At 43.4% G+C, this 18,391-nt stretch overlaps 2 protein-coding genes, 1 long non-coding RNA gene and 1 pseudogene across 4 annotated transcripts in view; 3 read left to right on the top strand and 1 right to left on the bottom strand.

Annotated features, from left to right (window-relative positions):
* Positions 1 to 10,097, top strand: part of TRMT6 (tRNA methyltransferase 6 non-catalytic subunit) — a 23,886-nt gene extending 13,789 nt beyond the window's left edge. Inside the window, exon 11 of the mRNA XM_081833205.1 lies at positions 9,702 to 10,097. Within this exon, the coding sequence (XP_081689331.1) occupies positions 9,702 to 9,704 (3 nt within the window). The 3' untranslated portion in view covers positions 9,705 to 10,097. The remainder of the gene's footprint in view (positions 1 to 9,701) is intronic.
* CHGB (chromogranin B) overlaps positions 8,846 to 18,391 on the bottom strand; it is a 14,710-nt gene continuing 5,164 nt past the window's right edge. The window contains exons 2-5 of one of the 2 annotated variants that reach the window (XM_006735488.3): positions 17,542 to 17,588; positions 16,939 to 17,032; positions 10,097 to 11,838; positions 8,846 to 9,244 (exon numbers count right to left, since the gene is read on the bottom strand). In XM_006735488.3, the coding sequence (XP_006735551.2) occupies positions 9,161 to 9,244; positions 10,097 to 11,838; positions 16,939 to 17,032; positions 17,542 to 17,588 (1,967 nt within the window). In that variant the 3' untranslated portion in view covers positions 8,846 to 9,160. The remainder of the gene's footprint in view (positions 9,245 to 10,096; positions 11,839 to 16,938; positions 17,033 to 17,541; positions 17,589 to 18,391) is intronic. The other variant, XM_031030376.2, reaches the window with a different exon arrangement.
* Positions 17,077 to 18,391, top strand: part of LOC145723830 (uncharacterized) — a 6,452-nt gene continuing 5,137 nt past the window's right edge. Inside the window, exon 1 of the long non-coding RNA XR_014149153.1 lies at positions 17,077 to 17,408. This is a non-coding gene — a long non-coding RNA (uncharacterized LOC145723830). The remainder of the gene's footprint in view (positions 17,409 to 18,391) is intronic.
* Positions 17,989 to 18,386, top strand: LOC102734179 (cell division cycle-associated protein 3 pseudogene; annotated as a pseudogene).

The raw sequence follows: 18,391 nt of genomic DNA, 5'->3' as shown, positions 1-18,391 counted from the left end.
ATCAAATCTCCTCAGTAGCCCCCCCCCCCGCCCCCAGCCTCTGGCGACCACCATTTTACTCTGTTTTTATGAGTTTGGTTTTTTAGATTCCACATTCAAGTAACATACATTATTTGTCTTTCTCTGTCTGGCTTATTTCACATAGCACAATGCCCTCAAGGTATCCAAGTTGTCACAAATGGCAGGATTTCCTTCTCATGGCTGAATAATGTTCCATTGTGTATAGATACCACATCTTTATCCATTCATTCATTGACAGACACTTAGGTTGTTTCCCTATCTTGCCGATTGTGAATAATGCTACAGTGAACATGGGCGTACAGATACCTCTTCGAGATACTGATTTTGTTTCCTTCAGATATATATCCATATACAAAAGGTCTATATGCTTACACTCCCTTCTTGTGTTTTATGATTTTGATTGCACAATTTATTTTTTCATACTGTGTATCCATTAACAAATTACTGTATTTACAGTTATTTTTAATCCTTTTGTCTTTTAACTTTTGTACTGGAATTGTAAGTGATTAACCCACCACCATTACAATATTCTGAATTTATATGTCAGTGAGTTTTATACTGTTTTCAATTAGCTGATTAGTAGCTTCCATTTTAGCTTAATGAACTCCCTTTAACATTTCAAGTCAAGCTAGTCTAGTGGTGATGAACTTCAGCTTTTTGTCTGGAAAACTCTCCATTTCTGAAGGACAACTTAGAGTATTCTTTTTTTTAATTTATTTTATTATTATTATTATTTATTAACATATAATATTTGTTTCCGGGGTACGGGTCTGTAATTCATCAGTCTTACACAATTCACAGCACTCACCCTAGCACATACCCTCCCCAATGTCCATCACCCAGCCACCCCATCCCTCCCACCCCCTCCACTCCAGCAACCCTGTTTGTTTCCTGAGATTAAGAGTCTCTTATGGTTTGTCTCCCTCTCTGGTTTCGTCTTATTTCATTTTCCCCTCCCTTCCCCTATGATCGTCTGTCTTGTTTCTCAAATTCCACATATCAGTGAGTTCATATGATAATTGTCTTTCTCTGATTGACTTACTTCGTTTAGCGTAATACCCAACATAGAGTATTCTTGAGTAGAGTATTCTTGATTAGCGGTTTTTTGGCTTTTTTCAGCACTTTGAATATATCATCCCATTTCCTTCTGACAAGGAGAATTTCTGCTAAAAAATTCACTAGTAGTCTTATAGGGGTTCCTTTGTAGGTAACAAGTTGCTTTTCTCTGGCTCCTTTTAAGAGTCTCCTTATCCTTAATTTTTAACAATTTAATTATAATGTGTCTCAGTGTAGCTTCATCTTATTTGGTACTCTTTGGGTTTCTTGGATCTGGATGTCTGTTTCTTTCTCCAGGTTAAGGAAGTTTTTAGCCATTATTTCTTTAAATAACTTTTCTGCCACTTTCTCTTTCCTTCTGGGACCCAGATAACGCATATGTTTGTCCACTTAATGGTCTCATAAGTCCCTTCATCTTCACTCTTTTTCGTTTTTTAAATGTTTTGCACCTCTGATTGGATGAATTCCACTGCCCAGTCTTTGAGTTCATTGATCCTTTCTTCTCTTTGATCTATCTGCTGTTAAACCCCTATATTGAATATTTTAGTTCACTTATTGTATTATTTAGCTCTATGATTTCTTTGTGGTACTTACTTATATTTTCTGTCTTTTGAAATTCTCACTTTGTTCATGACCTGACCATGGTGAGCATTTTTATGACCATCATTTTGAATTCTCTATAAGATAAATCATTTATCTCTCTTTAAGATCTGTTTCTGGACATTTGTTCTTTTGTTTGGAACACATTCCTCTGTTTCTTTATTTTTTCTTTACTCTCTGTGTTGGTGCTTACATATTAGATATGACAGCAATCTCTTCCAATCTTGACAAATTGGTCTTGTGTAGGAGATAAGCCTCGCCAGTCAGCTCAGTTTGAGCTCCTGTTTGTCAAACCTTTGTGATTGTTGGGGCGCTTGGGTGGCTCAGTTGGTTAAGCATCCAACTCTTGATTTCAGCTCAGGTCATTATCTCAGGGTTGTAAGATAGAGCCTTGCATCGGGCTCTGCACTGGGCATGGAGCCTACTTAAGATTCTCTCTCTCCCTCTGCCCCTCCCCCCCAAGAAAAAACCTTTGTGATCATCTAAACCACCATCTTTGTTCTTAGTGATCCCAGTAATTGAGGGTGTGCCAAGACCTGCAAATACCCCAAAGGGGAGAATTATTGTCAGCACCTAGAAGCAGGCTGATTAGCAGCCAGGTGGTGTATCTAATATCTTTATTTGAAATATATTGTTGCCTCTAGGCTAGTGTTAATTTTTGTAAAATAGATTACAGGTTTTTCTTGAACTTAAGTAGCACAGGTCAGATGGCAAGAAATGTGAGTCCCTGAATAGCTACTGAAAGAGTAACTGATAAGCTATTAACTACTCCCATCAACATTTACTAGACACCCTCTGCTTTTTGATCCTTTATGGAGAAGAATCAAATCTTTGAAGTATAGGAAATTAATATGTACTCTCCTCCCACCTCCCATTCTCCCCTCCTCCTTTTTTTTTTTTTTTTTTGGCCTCTTACATAGTTCCATTAATAACCTGGAGTTGAATATTTGTGGCAGAGACCATGTGGCCCTCAAAGCCTAAAATATGGGGGGGAGGGTGGGGGGATGCGTTAGCCCGGTGATGGGTATTAAGGAGGGCACGTATTGCATGGAGCACTGGGTGTTGTATGCAAACAGTGAATCATGGAACACTACATCAGAAACTAATGATGTAATGTATGGTGACTAACATAACATAATAATAAAAAAAAGCCTAAAATATGTGCTAGGTGGCCGACTAAGAGATGTGCTGGCGGTGGATGTAAGTGAAGTGAGAGGGAGTGTGTGGTGAAGAGAGCAGGAGAGCAGCACTTTGGAGCAACCACATCAGGGAGCCGGTTTGGAGCAAGCCGCGACAAAAGACGTAAAGTGAAATCCAGAGCTTCAAGGTCCTCTAGACCTCCGGGCAGAATTTGACATGGGCGACCCCTTTCCTTGCGACAGCTTTCTCACCTGGCTTCTAGGACACAACTCGTTTGGTTTCCCCCCTCCCTTTCTGGCTATTCTTCCTCCATCTGTTTCTGGTTCCTCTTCATCTCTGAGATGAATGTTTAGAACCATGTTGACATGCCCCAGGGCTTAGCAGTTGCACAGTTGCCCTTTTTTGTCTACACACTGCTAGGTGTAGGGTGGTGGAAGGATTTGGGGTCTGAGCGAAGAAAAAGATATGACCATGAGGTGGCAGTAGCACCCACATGCTTTACTGAGTGGTGGCCCTGCTCTGACAGGTTAACAAGGGAGGGGGTGTTTTTCACTGCAGGAATCTGTCTAGAAGCCACACCATGGGGTTACTTCTCAGAAGAAGAGGAGGGCAGGGAACCCCCAGAGAATGGGGAATTAAAGAGGGCCCTTTCGTGTTTAGGTGGAGTCTGGGTCTGATAGCTCTGAAGGACAGGAGTCTTAGAACTTAAAAGGCTTGGCATCTGATAACCACTAGGCCCTTTCGATCAATGGTCAGCAGATGCCGAGTATATGCTGAAGGTATGAAAAGCAGATGGACCCTAAATGTCTAAAAGTTTGCTTATTTGGGCTCTATTTAAAAGAAGGTGTGAATGTAAGACCTAAAACCATAAAACTCCTAAACACACACACAAACACAAACACACACGGTAAGCTCCTTAACATCAAGCTTGGTCACGATTTTTTGGATTTGACACCAAAAGCAAATGAAATAAAAGCAAAAATCAAGGGCGCCTGGGTGGCTCAGTCGTTGAGCGTCTGCCTTCGGCTCAGGTCATGATCCCAGGGTCCTGGGATCAAGTCCCACATCGGGCTCCTTGCTCGGCGGGAAGCCTACTTCTCCCTCTCCCACTCCCCCTGCTTGTGTTCCTGCTCTCGCTGTCTCTCTCTCTGTCAAATAAATAAATAAAATCTTTAAAAAAAAAAAAAAAGCAAAAATCAACAAGTGGAACTACATCAAACTACAAAGCTTCTGCACAGGGGCGCCTGGGTGGCTCAGTCAGTTAAGCGTCTGCCTTCAGCTCAGGTCATGATCCTGGGGTACTGGGATCAAGCCCTGCTTGGGGAGTCTGCTTCTCCCTCTCTCTGCCTTTCCCCCCTCTCGTGCTCTCTCTCTCTCTCAAATAAATAAAATCTTTAAAAAAAATTTAGTTCTAGATATTTTATTCTTTTTGATGAAATTGTAAATGGGATTTTTTTCTGAATTTTTCTTTCTGATAGTTCATTGTTAGTGTATAGAAACACAACAGATTTTTGTATACTGATTTTGTATCCTGTAACTTTACCGAATTCATTTATTATAATGGGTTTTTTCTGGTGGAGTTTTTAAGGTTTTCTGTATGTAAAATCATGTCATCTGCAAATCTTGACAGTTTTACTTCTTTCTTTCCAATTTGGATGCCAATCCAATTTGGATTCCAATTCTTTTCTTACCTGATTGCTGTGCCTAGGACTTCCAATGCTATGTTGAATAAAAGTGGCAAGAGTGGGCATCCTTATTTTATTCCTGATCTTAGAGGAAAAGCTTTTAGTTTTTCACCATTAAGTGGGATGTTAGCTATGGGCTTGTCATATATGGTTTTTATTATGTTGAGGTAAGACCTATACCTATATATCTATACCTACTTTGTTGACAGCTTTTATCATAAATAAATGTTAAATTTTGTCAAATGCTTTTTCTACATCTATTGAGATAATCAGATGATTTTTGTCTTTTGTTTGGTTAATGTGTGTCATGTTAATTGATTTACAGATGTTGAACCATCCTTATATCTCTGGAATAAATCCCATTTGATCACGGTGTATGATCCTTTTAATGTATTGTTGAATTCAGTTTGCTGAGGATTTTTGTATCTATGTTCATCAGGGATATTGGCCTGTAATTTTCTTGTGTCCTTGTCTGGTTTTGGTATTAGAGTAATGCTGGCCTCATAAAAATGAATTTGGAAGGATTTCCTCCTCTTCAATTTTTTGGAACATTTTCAGATGAATTGGTATTAATTCCTCTTTGAATGTTTGGTAGAATTCACCAGTGAAGCCGTCTGGTCCTGGACTTTTGTTTGTTGGTAGGTTTTTGATGACTAATTCAACCTACTTACTAGTAATTGGTCTGTTCAGATTCTCTAATTCTTCATGATTCAGTCTTGGAAGGTTGTATGTTTTTAGGAATGTATCCATATCTTCTAGGTTGTCCAATTTGTTGGCATATAATTATTCATAGTAGTATCTTATGATCCTTTGTGGTGTCTGTTGTAACAGCTCCTCTTGCATTTCTGATTTTATTTATTTGAGCCCTCTCTTTTTTTCTTGGTAGGTCTAGCTATAAGCATGTCAATTTTGTTGATCTTTTTAAAGAAGTAGCTCTTTGTTTCGCTGAACTTTTCTATTATCTTTTTAGTCTTTATTTCATTTATTCCCACCCTGATCTTTGTTATTTCCTTCCTTCTACTAACTTTGGGCTTCATTTATTGGTTTTCCGGTTTTAAATGGCATCTCTGTGATGATGACTCCCACATGATGTCTTTAGAACAGATCCTCCCCCTGCCCCTTGAGCTCCAGGCCCATATACCTGACTCAACACCTCCACTTGGGTGTCTGGTCACATCTTAGACTTAACATAACCCAACCTGAATTCCCTGTATCTTCCTTCCCAAACCAGTCCCTCCTACAGTTCTCCCTACCTCTGCTGTTCCCCGTTGCTCAGGCCTAAAGCTTTCATCCTTGACACCTCTCTTTCACTTATGCCACACCAAATCCTTCAGCCCTACCCGTCCTCTGTCTCCAAAATAGATCCATAGTTTGATGACTTCTCTTTACCCCCAGTGCCACACCCTGGTCCAAGACATCACAGTGACCCACCAGGATTATTGCAGTGGTCTCCTTACTGGTTTTTGTGTTTGTGCCTGGGAGCTGGAGTGTTGTTATCACGTAAAGCAAATATTGTCAGTCCTCTACTGAGACCTCTCCAGTTGCGAAAGCACAAGGCCTTACCAAGGGCCTACAGAGCCCTGTGTGATCTAGCCCATGCCACTTCACTTCCTATGTCCTCCACGTGGGCCTCCCTGCTCATCTTCGAACATACCAACCACGTTACTGTCTCGGGGCCTTTGCACTTATTTTTTTATTTTTAAAGAGTTTATGTATTTTTTAGAGAGCGAGCGAGAGAGAAACAGCATGAGAGGGGAGAGGGTCAGAGGGAGAAGCAGGCTCCCCGCTGAGCGGGGAGCCCAATGTGGGACTCGATCCCAGGATCCTGGGATCATGACCTGAGCCGAAGGCAGACGCTTAACCATCTGAGCCACCCAGGCGCCCGGCCTTTGCACTTATTGCTCTCTGCCTGAAGTGTCCTTCCCCAAGGGGTCCACATGGCTTACACCCTCACTTTCTTTAGGTGTTTTACTTTCTCAGTGAGGACTGCCATGTACCCAAGTGGCTGGTTTCTGGGCTACAGAGTAGTAATTATTGCAGTTAGTCAATTATTTTAGCACCTGAGATCTCCCAATTACACTATATTTTACAGTGATATGTTGTGTATTTTCATTTTGTAATGCTAGAACCCTTTCTCTCCTCCTGTTCCATCACTATGCCTTAACTCCTCCTTGATAAAATATTAGAAACCATGACAGTTAAAATATTCAAATAGGAGAAGAACTCTAAAATACAGATGGTTACATCTGTGGAAGGATTTGGGAGGAGAGGGTTACAGGCCATTGTTTCTGATAGTATTAGATACCTAGGGCCGCCCTAACAAAGAATCAAAAACTGAGTGACTTAAAACAACATAAATGTGTTGTCTCACAGAAGTTCCAAATCAAGGTGTCTGCAGGGCCATTCTCCCCCTGAAAGTTCTAGGGGAGAATCTTTCTTTGCTCTTCCAGCGTCTGGTGACCCCAGATGTTTCTTGGCTGGTGGCAGCCCAGCTTCAGTCTCCGCCACCATCTTTATGTCTTCACATGACATTCTCCTCTGTGTCTATCCACATTTTCCTCCTCTTATAAGAACACTGGTCATACTGGATATGGGCCTACTCTAATGACTTCATCATAACTTGATTGCATCTGCAGAGACTATCTTCAAATAAGGTCACACTCACAGGTGCCAGGGGTTAAGTCTTCAACGTAACATTTTGGAGGACACAGTTCAACCCACTATATGCTTTTCAGGACTACTTGATGTCTTGCCATCAACATATATTACTTTGATCAAAAGAGGAGAAAACAGTGGCCTGGGTAGTCCTTGAGTTCATCTTAAAGAAAAGGTGGCATGGCATCCCCAGAGATCCTAATTGCCCTCTGCTGGCACCATGGATCAGGTGGGATTTCTTGAATGTCTCCTGTATCCTTGATAGGTCATCTGTGCCTACATCTTGCCCCGCCCTGAGGTGTTTGCAAACTAAACGGAAAGGATGGGCCAGTGCACAGGACATCAACAGGAAGCCAGGACCATGCAAGGCTATGCTCCACCTGCCAGCAGCCGGCAGCTTCTCATGAGCAGTGCCGTGTGTGTGTGTGTGTGTGTGTGTATGTGACCTGCCAGGCTAGCATTTGGTGCATTGCCGTGTGTGTGTGTGTGTGTGTGTGACCTGCCAGGCTAGCATTTGGTGCATTGCCGTGTTTTGCCTTCCCTTATCCAGTGAGTAAATCCTTATTTGTCTTGGGCCCTTGAATCCTCTTTATTAGGAAGCGATTTTGTTCTCTGCTGAGCTGCGATAGAGAAAAAGGAGAGATGTGTCTACTGCAATGTGTTAAGCATTTCTTAGTAACTTGTATCAAGATGCGGTAACACAAAGGGTTATAATGGCAGTACCTTAAATATATTTGCCATAATACAAGCTTAGCTTTGGATGGTTTCTTAGGTTGCGGTCCCCCAGAAGCCGACCCTGAAATAAGTTGAGGACAAGCAGTTTATTTGGGAGGTGATTCCAGGAAACATCAGTTGAGGTTACCAGTAGGAAGTGGGACAGGGAGATAAAGACAGCCTAGAAAGGGTATATTACCAAGCGGCTCACTGCTGTGGCACCTGGGGCTCAATCCCTTCGGAGGCACCATTGGTGAGGAATGAGATGACAGGTCAAAGAAAGGAGAAGAGGACATTTTCCACCTGTCTTGCCGTAGGAAGCTAGCTGCGGGGTTAATAATGGTAGCAGCCAACATTTCCTACACCATGCCATATGCCAGGCACTATTCTAACTGTTTTGCATACTCCAGTCATCCTCGTAACAACCTAGTAAGGCAGGTATCCTTATTTTACTGATGAACCTGAGGTCCAGAGAGGGAAAACAACCTGTCCGAAGTCATACAGCTACTTAGTAAGAGAGTCAGAGCCCCGTCTTCTTACACAGTAGAAATCAGGCCCCAAGGGCTCAGAATCTGTCTGGACTAGCCCACATGTTCCGATTCCCAGTCCAGAGTTCTTCCCATTATCCAGGCTCTCTCCTCCTTAAGCCCTGAAAAATGACCCATGGCTGGCTACTCCCAGAGCTTTCCAGATAATAGGATTTAAAAAGTAAATGTCTTATGGTCATTTTTGAAATCTTTTCTTCAAGCCTATTTAATAATCTTTCTTTACCCTGAGGGAACAGATGTCTTTTCCGGTACTCTTTCACTTTATATTGTGGACATTCTTTTACTTCCAAGTTTTGCTTTTTTTTTCCCTCTTCTGCATCCAAAGACCAACAAATCCTAGTGCTATCTTTTAAATTTTACTTTAAAGAATAGATTTGAAAATCACACTCCTCCCTGTTAGCCCAAAGGAAGCTAAGAACAAGAAACTTTGGCCTCAGGTGAATCTTTTATTATTTCAAACTAAGACAAATGTATTTTTTTTTTCAAGGATGACAGCACAGTCATTATCACAAGCATGTTAATATGTCTATTTTGCGAGAAAGGATATGCTACAAGTCATGCTATTCGTATTTTCAATAGCATTCTGGCAAAAATTAAAGCATTTCCAATTGTGTCAAACACTGAATGAACAGTAACTTCTACTTTCTGCTTTGGGTAACTAAATGGTGTCTTTCAGTGAAGCGGTGGAAAATAGATAATGTGAGGGCTGCTCCTTAAAACTGCCCTTTGCTCCAACGGCCATCAGCCCCTTTGGTTACCACTGAACTTCTCAGCTATTTTCTGTAGTTCCAGATCCATCGCAGCTAGGTTCTCAAGTTCCTTTTCCTAGAAAATACAGAAAAGTGGAGGCATGAAGTTCCAGATCGATTAATTTTATTGTGGTTTGAGGGAGTATGAACAGGAGGGAATTTTTGATATGTTAGAGCCATATGAGACACCCTGCATCAGCGATTCTCAAAGTGGTCCCCTGACCAGAAGCATCAGCATCAGCATCACCAAGGAACTTACCCGAAATGTAGATTCTTGGGCCCCACCCAGGACCTACTCAATCAGAAACTCTGAAGGCTAGGAATCTCTTGAGATTCTGATGCACATTCCAGTTTGAGAAACACCAACCAGCATAATTCAATATTAGGGAAAAAAATCATCGTTTAGGCAGGTACGGTTCTGATAATGTTAACTATCTGAGATGTAAACTAATTTTTATAGTCCAGTAGCTGATAAGGATAGACTAAAGCAACTAATTTCTAAATCATCTGTTCCTTCTTACCCTGGGAAATAGTGATGAAAAGTTAAATGACCAAGAAGACACCAAAAGAGGGGTTGTCAACCTTGGCTGAACACTGAAACCGCATGGAAGCTTGGAAAAATCCTGATGCCCAAGTAGCACCCAGCACCAAATAGACAGAATCCCTGGGGGTGGATCCCAAACGTCAGTAATTACTCAAGCCCTCCAGGTGATTCCAACATACAGCCGAGGTTGAGAAGCACTGCAATAGGGTAAGTGGGCAAGGATATGGACAACGGAACTTAAACCCAGAGGTTGTCGCCACGCTCTTACTGGGGGTACATCCTCATGGTAATTAATTCCCACCAATTTCTCCACATTACTTTCAGATAGTCTTGAAGATATTAACATTAACCATCATAATTTTAAACAAAAGCCCCACACTCTACCTCTTCCTCTGTCAGAACTCCCTGGCCAGCCCTGTCCTTTTCATTCTCTGCTGCATGGCGTGGGCTCATCTGCTCCTCAGAGTCATAGAAGTCTGGAAATTCGGCTGACTTCTTCCTGTAGTGAAGGAGCTGGTCTAGTTCAGCCACTCGGTCATACTGCCTTTTCAGATCCAGTTTGGGGGAGAGATTTCTCTTCTCATATCCCCAGTTCACATCCTCTTCGAGGGGCTTTTTCTCCCACAAGTCATAGTTATATTCTGGGAAGAAATTCTTCCCATTCAAGGTCAGCCCATTTTCCTCTTCACCCTCAAGAAAATTGTCATCCATGTTGTCTTTTCTCTCAAAATGGCTGCTCTTCCACTGGGAAGGGTCATAGTATGGGTTGAGCAGCTCCCCTAATCTCTTCCTCTTGTCAGTGGTGTAATGGGGAGCATACTGTTTGCCTTGAAGCCTAGCTTCCTCCCTGCTCTCCGTAGCATCTTCCAGGTCCTCCTGCTGCTGCCACTTCCCTTGGGCTTCTTCCTCACCCCTTTCCTTGCCATAGTTGAGGTAATTTCTGTCCTCCTCTTTCCACTCACCTTGTGAGTGCCTCCTTGCCTTGTCCATCTGGCTTTCTTGGACACGGTGGTGTCCTTCACCCAAGAACTGTTTTTCTTCTTTGTTGTCTAGAATGGCATATGCACCTAGTTTCCCTCCCCTGGCTCTGTGGTGGTATCCCCCCTCATGGCCCCTCTCTTCCTCACTTTCTTCATTATATCCCTGTGCTGTGTTGTCAAGCTCTGAGCTGGGACGATTTCTCTTGTCCTCCTCCCAGCTCTCCTCACTGGGAGGTCTTGGAGCCCTGTACTCCTCACTTCCTCTGCCCCCATATCGTCCCTGCTCCAGGTCCTTGGGAGCCTGGACAGCCTGGTAACTCCTCATTTCTTCCCCATATTCGGGTTCTTCCTCTGAAGCCCTATAGTGGGCTAGATGGTGGTCCCTCTTGTCCCCCAATCCGACCATGCCCATGTTTGACTCCTCAGATTCCTCACGGAGGTGTCCCCTTTCCTCGGAGGGAGGTTTCCCTTCTTGAGAGGACCTGTCAGGCCTGGTCCTCCCATGGTGGTGTCTTGGCTTCCAACGTCGTTTGTCCACCTCAGGGTCAGCATCTTCCTCACTTTCCTCAGATTCTTCCTGACTCCCAACTTGGCTTTTAGACTCTTGAGGGTGTTTCTCCTGGCTTCTTATATCCTCTCCACTCTCCTGGCTGCTCCTCTCCCGGCTGTGTGTCTTCTCCTCAGGGGGCCCAGCAGAGTGTAGACCATATCTGGCCTTAAACTCCTCTTTTTTCTTAGCTGTAGCCTGGTTTCTTTTGTTGAGAAAGGCATTTTGTGTCTCTTCTAGCTCTTCCAGGTTTTTCTCTTCACTGCCGTCTCTCCCATGCTCCCTTTTCTGATATTTCTCCCCCTCCTCTTCCTTCCTGTCCTCTTCCTCGGTTTTCTCAAAATGGCGTGTCTTTGCTTCTTTGGAGACTTGGCTGTCAGAGGAGTAGAGGTCTCCTTGGGGTTCGCTTGCTCCTCGGCTGTGCCCCCCTCCCTCTGTGTCTGCCACTGTCGGACCTTGGGTGTCCTCCTCTCCTGGGACTTCCTCCCTACCAGAAGGCCTGTGGGCTTCTGAGGCATCAGCTTGGTCTCTTAACAATCTTACTTCAAACTGTGTGTTTTCATTTTCACTTTTCTCTTCATCTTTGACATCTTTTCTACCTATAATGAAAATAAAGAAGCATAAGTGTAACTTCCAGAATTGCTTGTGGTTCAACAAGCACCAGCCTCAATGATACTACAAAACCAAAGGACCTGAAAAATTACTTGGATAATTTTTTAAGTTAATAAAAAGTATACTCAGATTCCTTTTAAAAGAAAATGGTATGAAAGCTCCTTGGCTGTGTTTAACTCTAATAATAAACTCTATTTTTACTTTTTTCATAACACCCAGCCAGCATTTCTCATGGGTACTATTTTCTTTTAAAGATTTTATTTATTTGAGAGAGAGAGAATGAGAGAGCGCACAAGCAGGGGGGAGGGGCAAAGGGAGAGGGAGAAGCAGACTCCCTGCTGAGCACGGAGCCCGAAGTGGGGCTTGATATCAGGACCCTGGGATCATGACCTGAGCCAAAAGCAGATGCTTTTTTTTTTTTTTTAAAGATTCTATTTTTATTTTATTTGTCAGAGAGAGGGACAGAGCACAAGCAGGGAGAGATGCAGGCAGAGGGAGAAGCAGGCTCCCCGCTGAGCAAGGAGCCCGATGTGGGACCCAATCCCAGGACCCTGGGATCATGACCTGAGCTGAAGGCAGATGCTTAACCGACTGAGTCACCCAGATGCCCCTCTCATTGGTACTATTAATGATCAAATTAAAATCCAAATAGAGATTTGTGAAATGCTAGAATTTAGAACCAGAAGAAACCTTAGAATTCATCTAATTCAATCTCCCCTTTTTGCAAAGACATTGAGACTCAGAGAGGTACAATTAGGGACCCTTCTTTCCGTATTTGCTCTAAGTAAGGGTTAAAAAATTAGCATTATGTAAATAGCTCTAGCTAGAATCCAGCTAAATAAAGTTAAATAGCCAAAATGGGAAGTATCTGGATTCAAAGGAGGATTTAAAATTTTAAATAATTAGTTTATCAGCCTTTTTAATCCAATCAACTGTGTAGACTCACTGTAGCAATAAGTGACAATATAACTTCGTAACTGGTGATAAGATGGGTGTATATTTCTTCCCTGAGAAAACTGCCCAGCAGTAGAAAGAACCATTTCTTCCATCACTCAGGTCCCATCTGCCCAACATATTCTCAGATGTTGAAGATGAAGACCAGTATACTGAGTTATCTTTGTGTTTCATTAGTCAACAGTAAATGGTATAACTGATATTTTAATTGAATGTGTCCTCTCCTATCTTTTCCAAAAGTCAGTAGCTCCTTTACTAAATCCTCCTTAATTCAAGGGCATTTCATGAAAGGTGATATGCAGCTAGCATTGTCTGATTGTTAGCTCCAAGTGCTTGGATTTCAACTTACATCACTGAGTTCAGATAGAATTCCTGAAGCCAAGGCCTCTCGTAGCTCTGGGTCCAGATCTGCACTGTTTGTTGTGGGAGCTGCCAGCCCTTTGAGTACTTGAAATGTGGCTGGTCCAAACTGAGATGAGCTATAAGTCTAAGATACCCACCAGATTTTGAAGACTTTGTGTGAAAAAAAAATGCAAAATATCTCAATTTTTCATATTGATTATATATTGAAATATTTTGGATGTAATGGATAATATATATTATAAATATTTTGGGTGTGGGGGCACGTGGCTGCCTCAGCAGAAAAGCATGCGACTGTTGATCTTGGGGTTGTGAGTTCAAGCCCCACATTGGGTGTAGAGATTACTAAAAAAAAAAAAAAGATAAACTTTATAAATAAATACATAAATAAATCTATTGGATGTGTAATAGTATATATTGAATAAAATACACTGGATAAAAATAAAATATATTATTAAAATTAATTTCTCCTGTCTTTTTACTTTTTTAATGCAGCCACTAAGAAATTTGAAGTTATATTTGTGGTTCACAATATATTTCTACTGAATGGCACTGATGAGTCATTTTGAACTGAACATTTGCAAAATGGAAAAAATTGGTCATTATAAAAATGTCCAAAAAATAGTGGATGGTCAGTACCTCTCTCCTTAAAGCATAGCCTGGCATGATAACATCCTCATGTTTTGTGAATCAACTGAAATGTCTCTGACCTTTCATACCCAGACACCTGAGAGCTGGTCCCTCCCCAGTGATTTTGTCTTTTAAGAGCCAGTGCAGCATTGAAGCAGGTGGGGCCGTCCAGGTCGACACAGGTGAGCAAGGAGGCTTTGGGCAGATACTGACATCATTCTGAGAGTCAGTTGTCATAGCCCTAATCAGACAAGATCTCAGCTTTCCAGGGTGGGGGCTGTGTCACCCCTTTCCTACTGCCTACTGGTCAGGAACAGTGTATTTTTATTTTTTCCCAGTTAAATCTGTGCTCCCTGTAGCAGCTTGTGCCTTAGTCTTAGAACTTCCTCCTAAATTTAGCTTTAAGTCCCCGCAGGTGAGATCAGAGGAGGACTGTAATTAGCAGCACATAGTCATTGTCAATCTGATAAACCAAGGTGTGAAGCTTATCCTTACTTTCCGGTAAAAAAGGGGGAAATGTACCTTCTATCCTTAAGTCTCTGTTGCAAGGATGACCAGATTAACCTGGACAAACAGATTCTTTTACCTATTAAGAAATTGGGCTATGTATTCCCTAAGGTCTCTTCAAGCTGTAAAACAATGATTCTCCTCTATTCCCCTAAGTGCTCATTCACTCAACAAGTATGTGCTTGCTCCACAGACACTCTGGACAGAATGGGGAGTGGAGATGAGATGGGCTAGGGGCAGGAGGGAGATTTCATCCATCCAGCTGGCTGAAAAGCTCCACCAGTCTTCTGATCAGTTTAAGACACATCAGCAGGAGAAAAAACTAGAATTGGGCAGAAGCCACAAAGTGGTAACTCAGAGGTGAGTTCTGGTTGGCCTAAATAGCATTTTTAGTCATTTCAAATTCAAAGGCAATACTTAAATACCAGGAGATATTGCTTACAAATCCAAATTTTAACTTCTTTTGAAAAATCCAAATCTGATAACAAAGTCTGTATTTCTCCACCAGTAGGGTTGGAAGTGAGAAATATCTGCCCCCCGCCCCCCTGCAAAGGGACGTGTATCCTCCAGTTTGTGAGTCACTTCTCATCCTGCCTTATACCCTGTGCTGTCTGTCTGGCCTTGGCTGCTGAGTCTGCAACCAGGAGGATCTCTTAAACCCTCCCAATCTCAGCATTGTATAGTTCTCTGGGTAGAGTGTCACCAGGGTCCTTTCTGAGAGACATGAGTCATTTGATTTTAATCAGTTTCCCTGGGTCTCTCTCAACAGACATCTAAAGACCCCAAGGCACAGTCTGTGTTAAGGAGGCTAGAATCACTATGGCCACAACCTAAAGGCTGAGTCTGATCTTGGCAGACAAGCAGAGCCCTACATTCAACAGCTCTTCCTAAGCAATCACAGTTCTTTGATGACCTACTATGGCAGACCCCACACTTCTGCATCCATCTGGTAAACGAGGGAAGGGGAAGGGAGATAGTGAGACAGGTTTGCCCAGAGGAGCTGCCCTTAGTCTCTGCCTGAAGACTCATTCTGTCTGTATTTATTCCCTGTAATGGCTGGAAAAGAAGTTTGGGGAGAAATTCAGAAAGATATGTATGCTGGGATTGGTAGGGAAGCTTCCTCCCACTATTCATGGGGTCTATAGAGGCTCAGGTCCCCACATCTGTGATTACCCTGAAGCCCCCAATGGTGGATTGAGTCCTGCCAGGTTACTCTTTTGGTCAATTGCCAATACTTGTTTTTACCATTTTATGCATGAGGGCTCATGTGCGGCAATAGCAAGAGAGTATTATCTTGCAATGGGAGATTTTGGAGGTGACAGGAAAAACAAATCCACTATTCCCAGCCTAACTAAAAATTTAAAAGCAGAGAAGGTGTTGAAGAGAACAGTGTTTTGGATTTGACTGAATCAGGTTGACTTCATGCATAGGATAGACGGCATAGTTTTTGAAAAACTGATCTTTCATTGTCAACTCCCAGTGGATACCGCTTGCATTTCTGTTCAAATTTTATCTTCAACAGAAGTTGATTGTATAGAGAACGCATCCCACTCTAGATTCAGAAGGTCACTGCTCTGACTCACCGGCTGCTCCTCTTGTAGCCTCCCCCTTCCAGTTCTCCACCATTTGGTAGTACCTCCCATTCTTTTTTTTTTTTAAATGTTTTATTTATTTATTCATGAGAGTCAGAGAGAGAGAGAGAGAGGCAGAGGCAGAGGGAGAAGCAGGCTCCCCACCCAGCAGGGAGCCCGATGCGGGACTCGATCCCAGGACCCCGGGATCATGACCTGAGCCGAAGGCAGACGCTTAACCATCTGAGCCACCCAGGCGCCCAGTACCTCCCATTCTAATCAGCTCTAAATTAAAATGGCCTGAACAGGGGCGCCTGGGTGGCTCCGTCATTAAGCGTCTGCCTTCTGCTCAGGTCATGATCCCAGGGTCCTGGGAATTGAGCCCCCGCATTGGTCTCCCTGCTCGGCGGGAAGCCTGCTTCTCCCTCTCCCACTCCCCCTGCTTGTGTTCCTGCTCTCTCTGTGTCTCTCTCTGTCAAGTAAATAAATAAAATCTTTAATAAATAAATAAATACAATGGCCTGAACAATCTGTCATGTAAAGAGGCCAGAAGTTTCCAAGTCATCCTTCAAGCTTCTAACTTCTCACTGTCAGAAGAGCAGAAGGCAAAGAATAATTTTAAGATCTCCTTCTATCCTTTCATCTTCCAGCATTCCCAGAACACTTAACTCCTGCGACCTAATCACAAATGAGCACTCCCCACACTTCCCTGCATCCAAGTGAAAGCCTGTTCTAAAAATCCAAACTCTGGAACTAAGGAATTTAAGAACTGATAGCTATCTCAAAGGCTGTCATTGAGTTCAACTCCCTCATTTTACTTTGAGAAAATAAGCCCAGAAAGGCAAGAGGTCCTTCCCCATGGCCACACAGCTATGAAGTGGCAGAGTGGGACTAGAAGCCATTATCTTCTATCTCCCCAGATCCTAGTCTAATCCGCACTCTTCCCAATTCATTATGCCCTCCCCTGCGCCCTTTCATTTGGAGGTAAAGTGGAAGGTGTAGTGGAGGGAGTGGGAGAAAGGACCACTTGAGGGACAAAGATCTCCTGCAGTGTAGGACACTTACTCTTTTTCAGGACTTGGCGACACTCTGGGGTGATGGGTGGAGCGCTGGACTTCGACAAGGCATTTGAGAGGACCTCGATGATGCAGCGAGTCACCTGGGGGTGGGGGGAAACCCAAGAGCACGTTGGCAAAAGCTGGTGTCACTGGGATGAGAGACTAACTCAACCCAGAGCAGCTGTAGCAAGAGGCTTGGCTCTGTGGCCTGTACTGGTGTGGGATCCTTGGGGCAGAAATGTAGACTTACAGGACCATAGTGAAATCTCAGAAGCTTCTCCACAGAACAGTGCAAAACAGCATTGGGTCAAGATTACATAAGAGACGAGAAATAAACACCCATTTCTTGCAGGTTGGAAGGAAAATGGTGATGACAGCTATCCTCCGGGACACTAAAGACATCCAGGAAGGAAATGAGAGCCAGGGCAGGAGGGACATTCTCTGCCCCCGTCCCCTTAGGGATGAAAACCTAGCTTTGTAAGACTCTGTTGTAGGTTTCCTGTTGCTGTCATTTGTTTTTGTTTTGTTTGGTTTGGTTTGATATGCTAAGGAGTGGGAGAATCTAGCGTCTAGATAAAAGTCTAGATTCTGGACTTCCAATTCAACTTACCATTTCTTCATTGTGGTTCCTGTTATCCACTGGCACAGAACTGACTGCTTTGAAGGAGAAAAATAAATGGGAAGACTTTAGTTGATTTTTGGAAGCTGTGTGACCCCAAACTCACAAAATTACCTCCACCCTCTGCACATTATATGGAGAGAGGGGCAGAGTCACAGCTGAGCAGAATGGAGATAGTTGAAGAAGATCGGTCCAGGAGCCATAATTGCCCCAGTGCGCGCGCTCTCTCTCTCTCTCTCTCTCTTTCACACACACACACACACACACACACACACACACAGCTGTTTTCCCTAGCAATGTCTTAAACATGATTTGGAAATGAATATTGTCTAATATGCAGTATAATTCAAATCCACATCACAGACAAAGAGAGCTTCTGAGATACAATGTTCGGTTTCTTTCTTTTTTTTTTTTTTTAAGATTCATTTATTTGAGCTGCTGTGCACCCAAGAGAGGAATCGGGGCCTGGCGTCCCCTCCTCGCCCCGGGCCGGGCCCTGCCCCACCTTATTCTTCCTGGTTGAGATGGGCTCAGCCAAGAGCTTCCCAGTCACTCCGGCGCGGCCTCCGCCGCACAACAAGCTTCTGGCCCGAGTGGCAGACCCCCGTTCACCTAGTGCCGGCATCCTGCGCACTCCCATCCAGGTGGAGAGCTCTCCACAGCCAAACCTACCAGCAGGGGAGCCGCTGGAGGGTCCCAATCAGGCCCAAGACTCAGATCCCCGCTCTCCTACTCTTGGCATTGCACGGACACCTATGAAGACCAGCAGCGGAGAACCCCCAAGCCCACTGGTGAAACAGCTGAGTGAAGTATTTGAGACCGAAGCCCCCAGATCGAATCT

Source organism: Leptonychotes weddellii, chromosome 10, assembly GCF_054177405.1.
Source record: "Leptonychotes weddellii isolate Sample4059 chromosome 10, ASM5417740v2, whole genome shotgun sequence".
NCBI lineage: Eukaryota > Metazoa > Chordata > Mammalia > Carnivora > Phocidae > Leptonychotes > Leptonychotes weddellii.
This window is presented reverse-complemented; position numbering and strand designations above follow the sequence as displayed.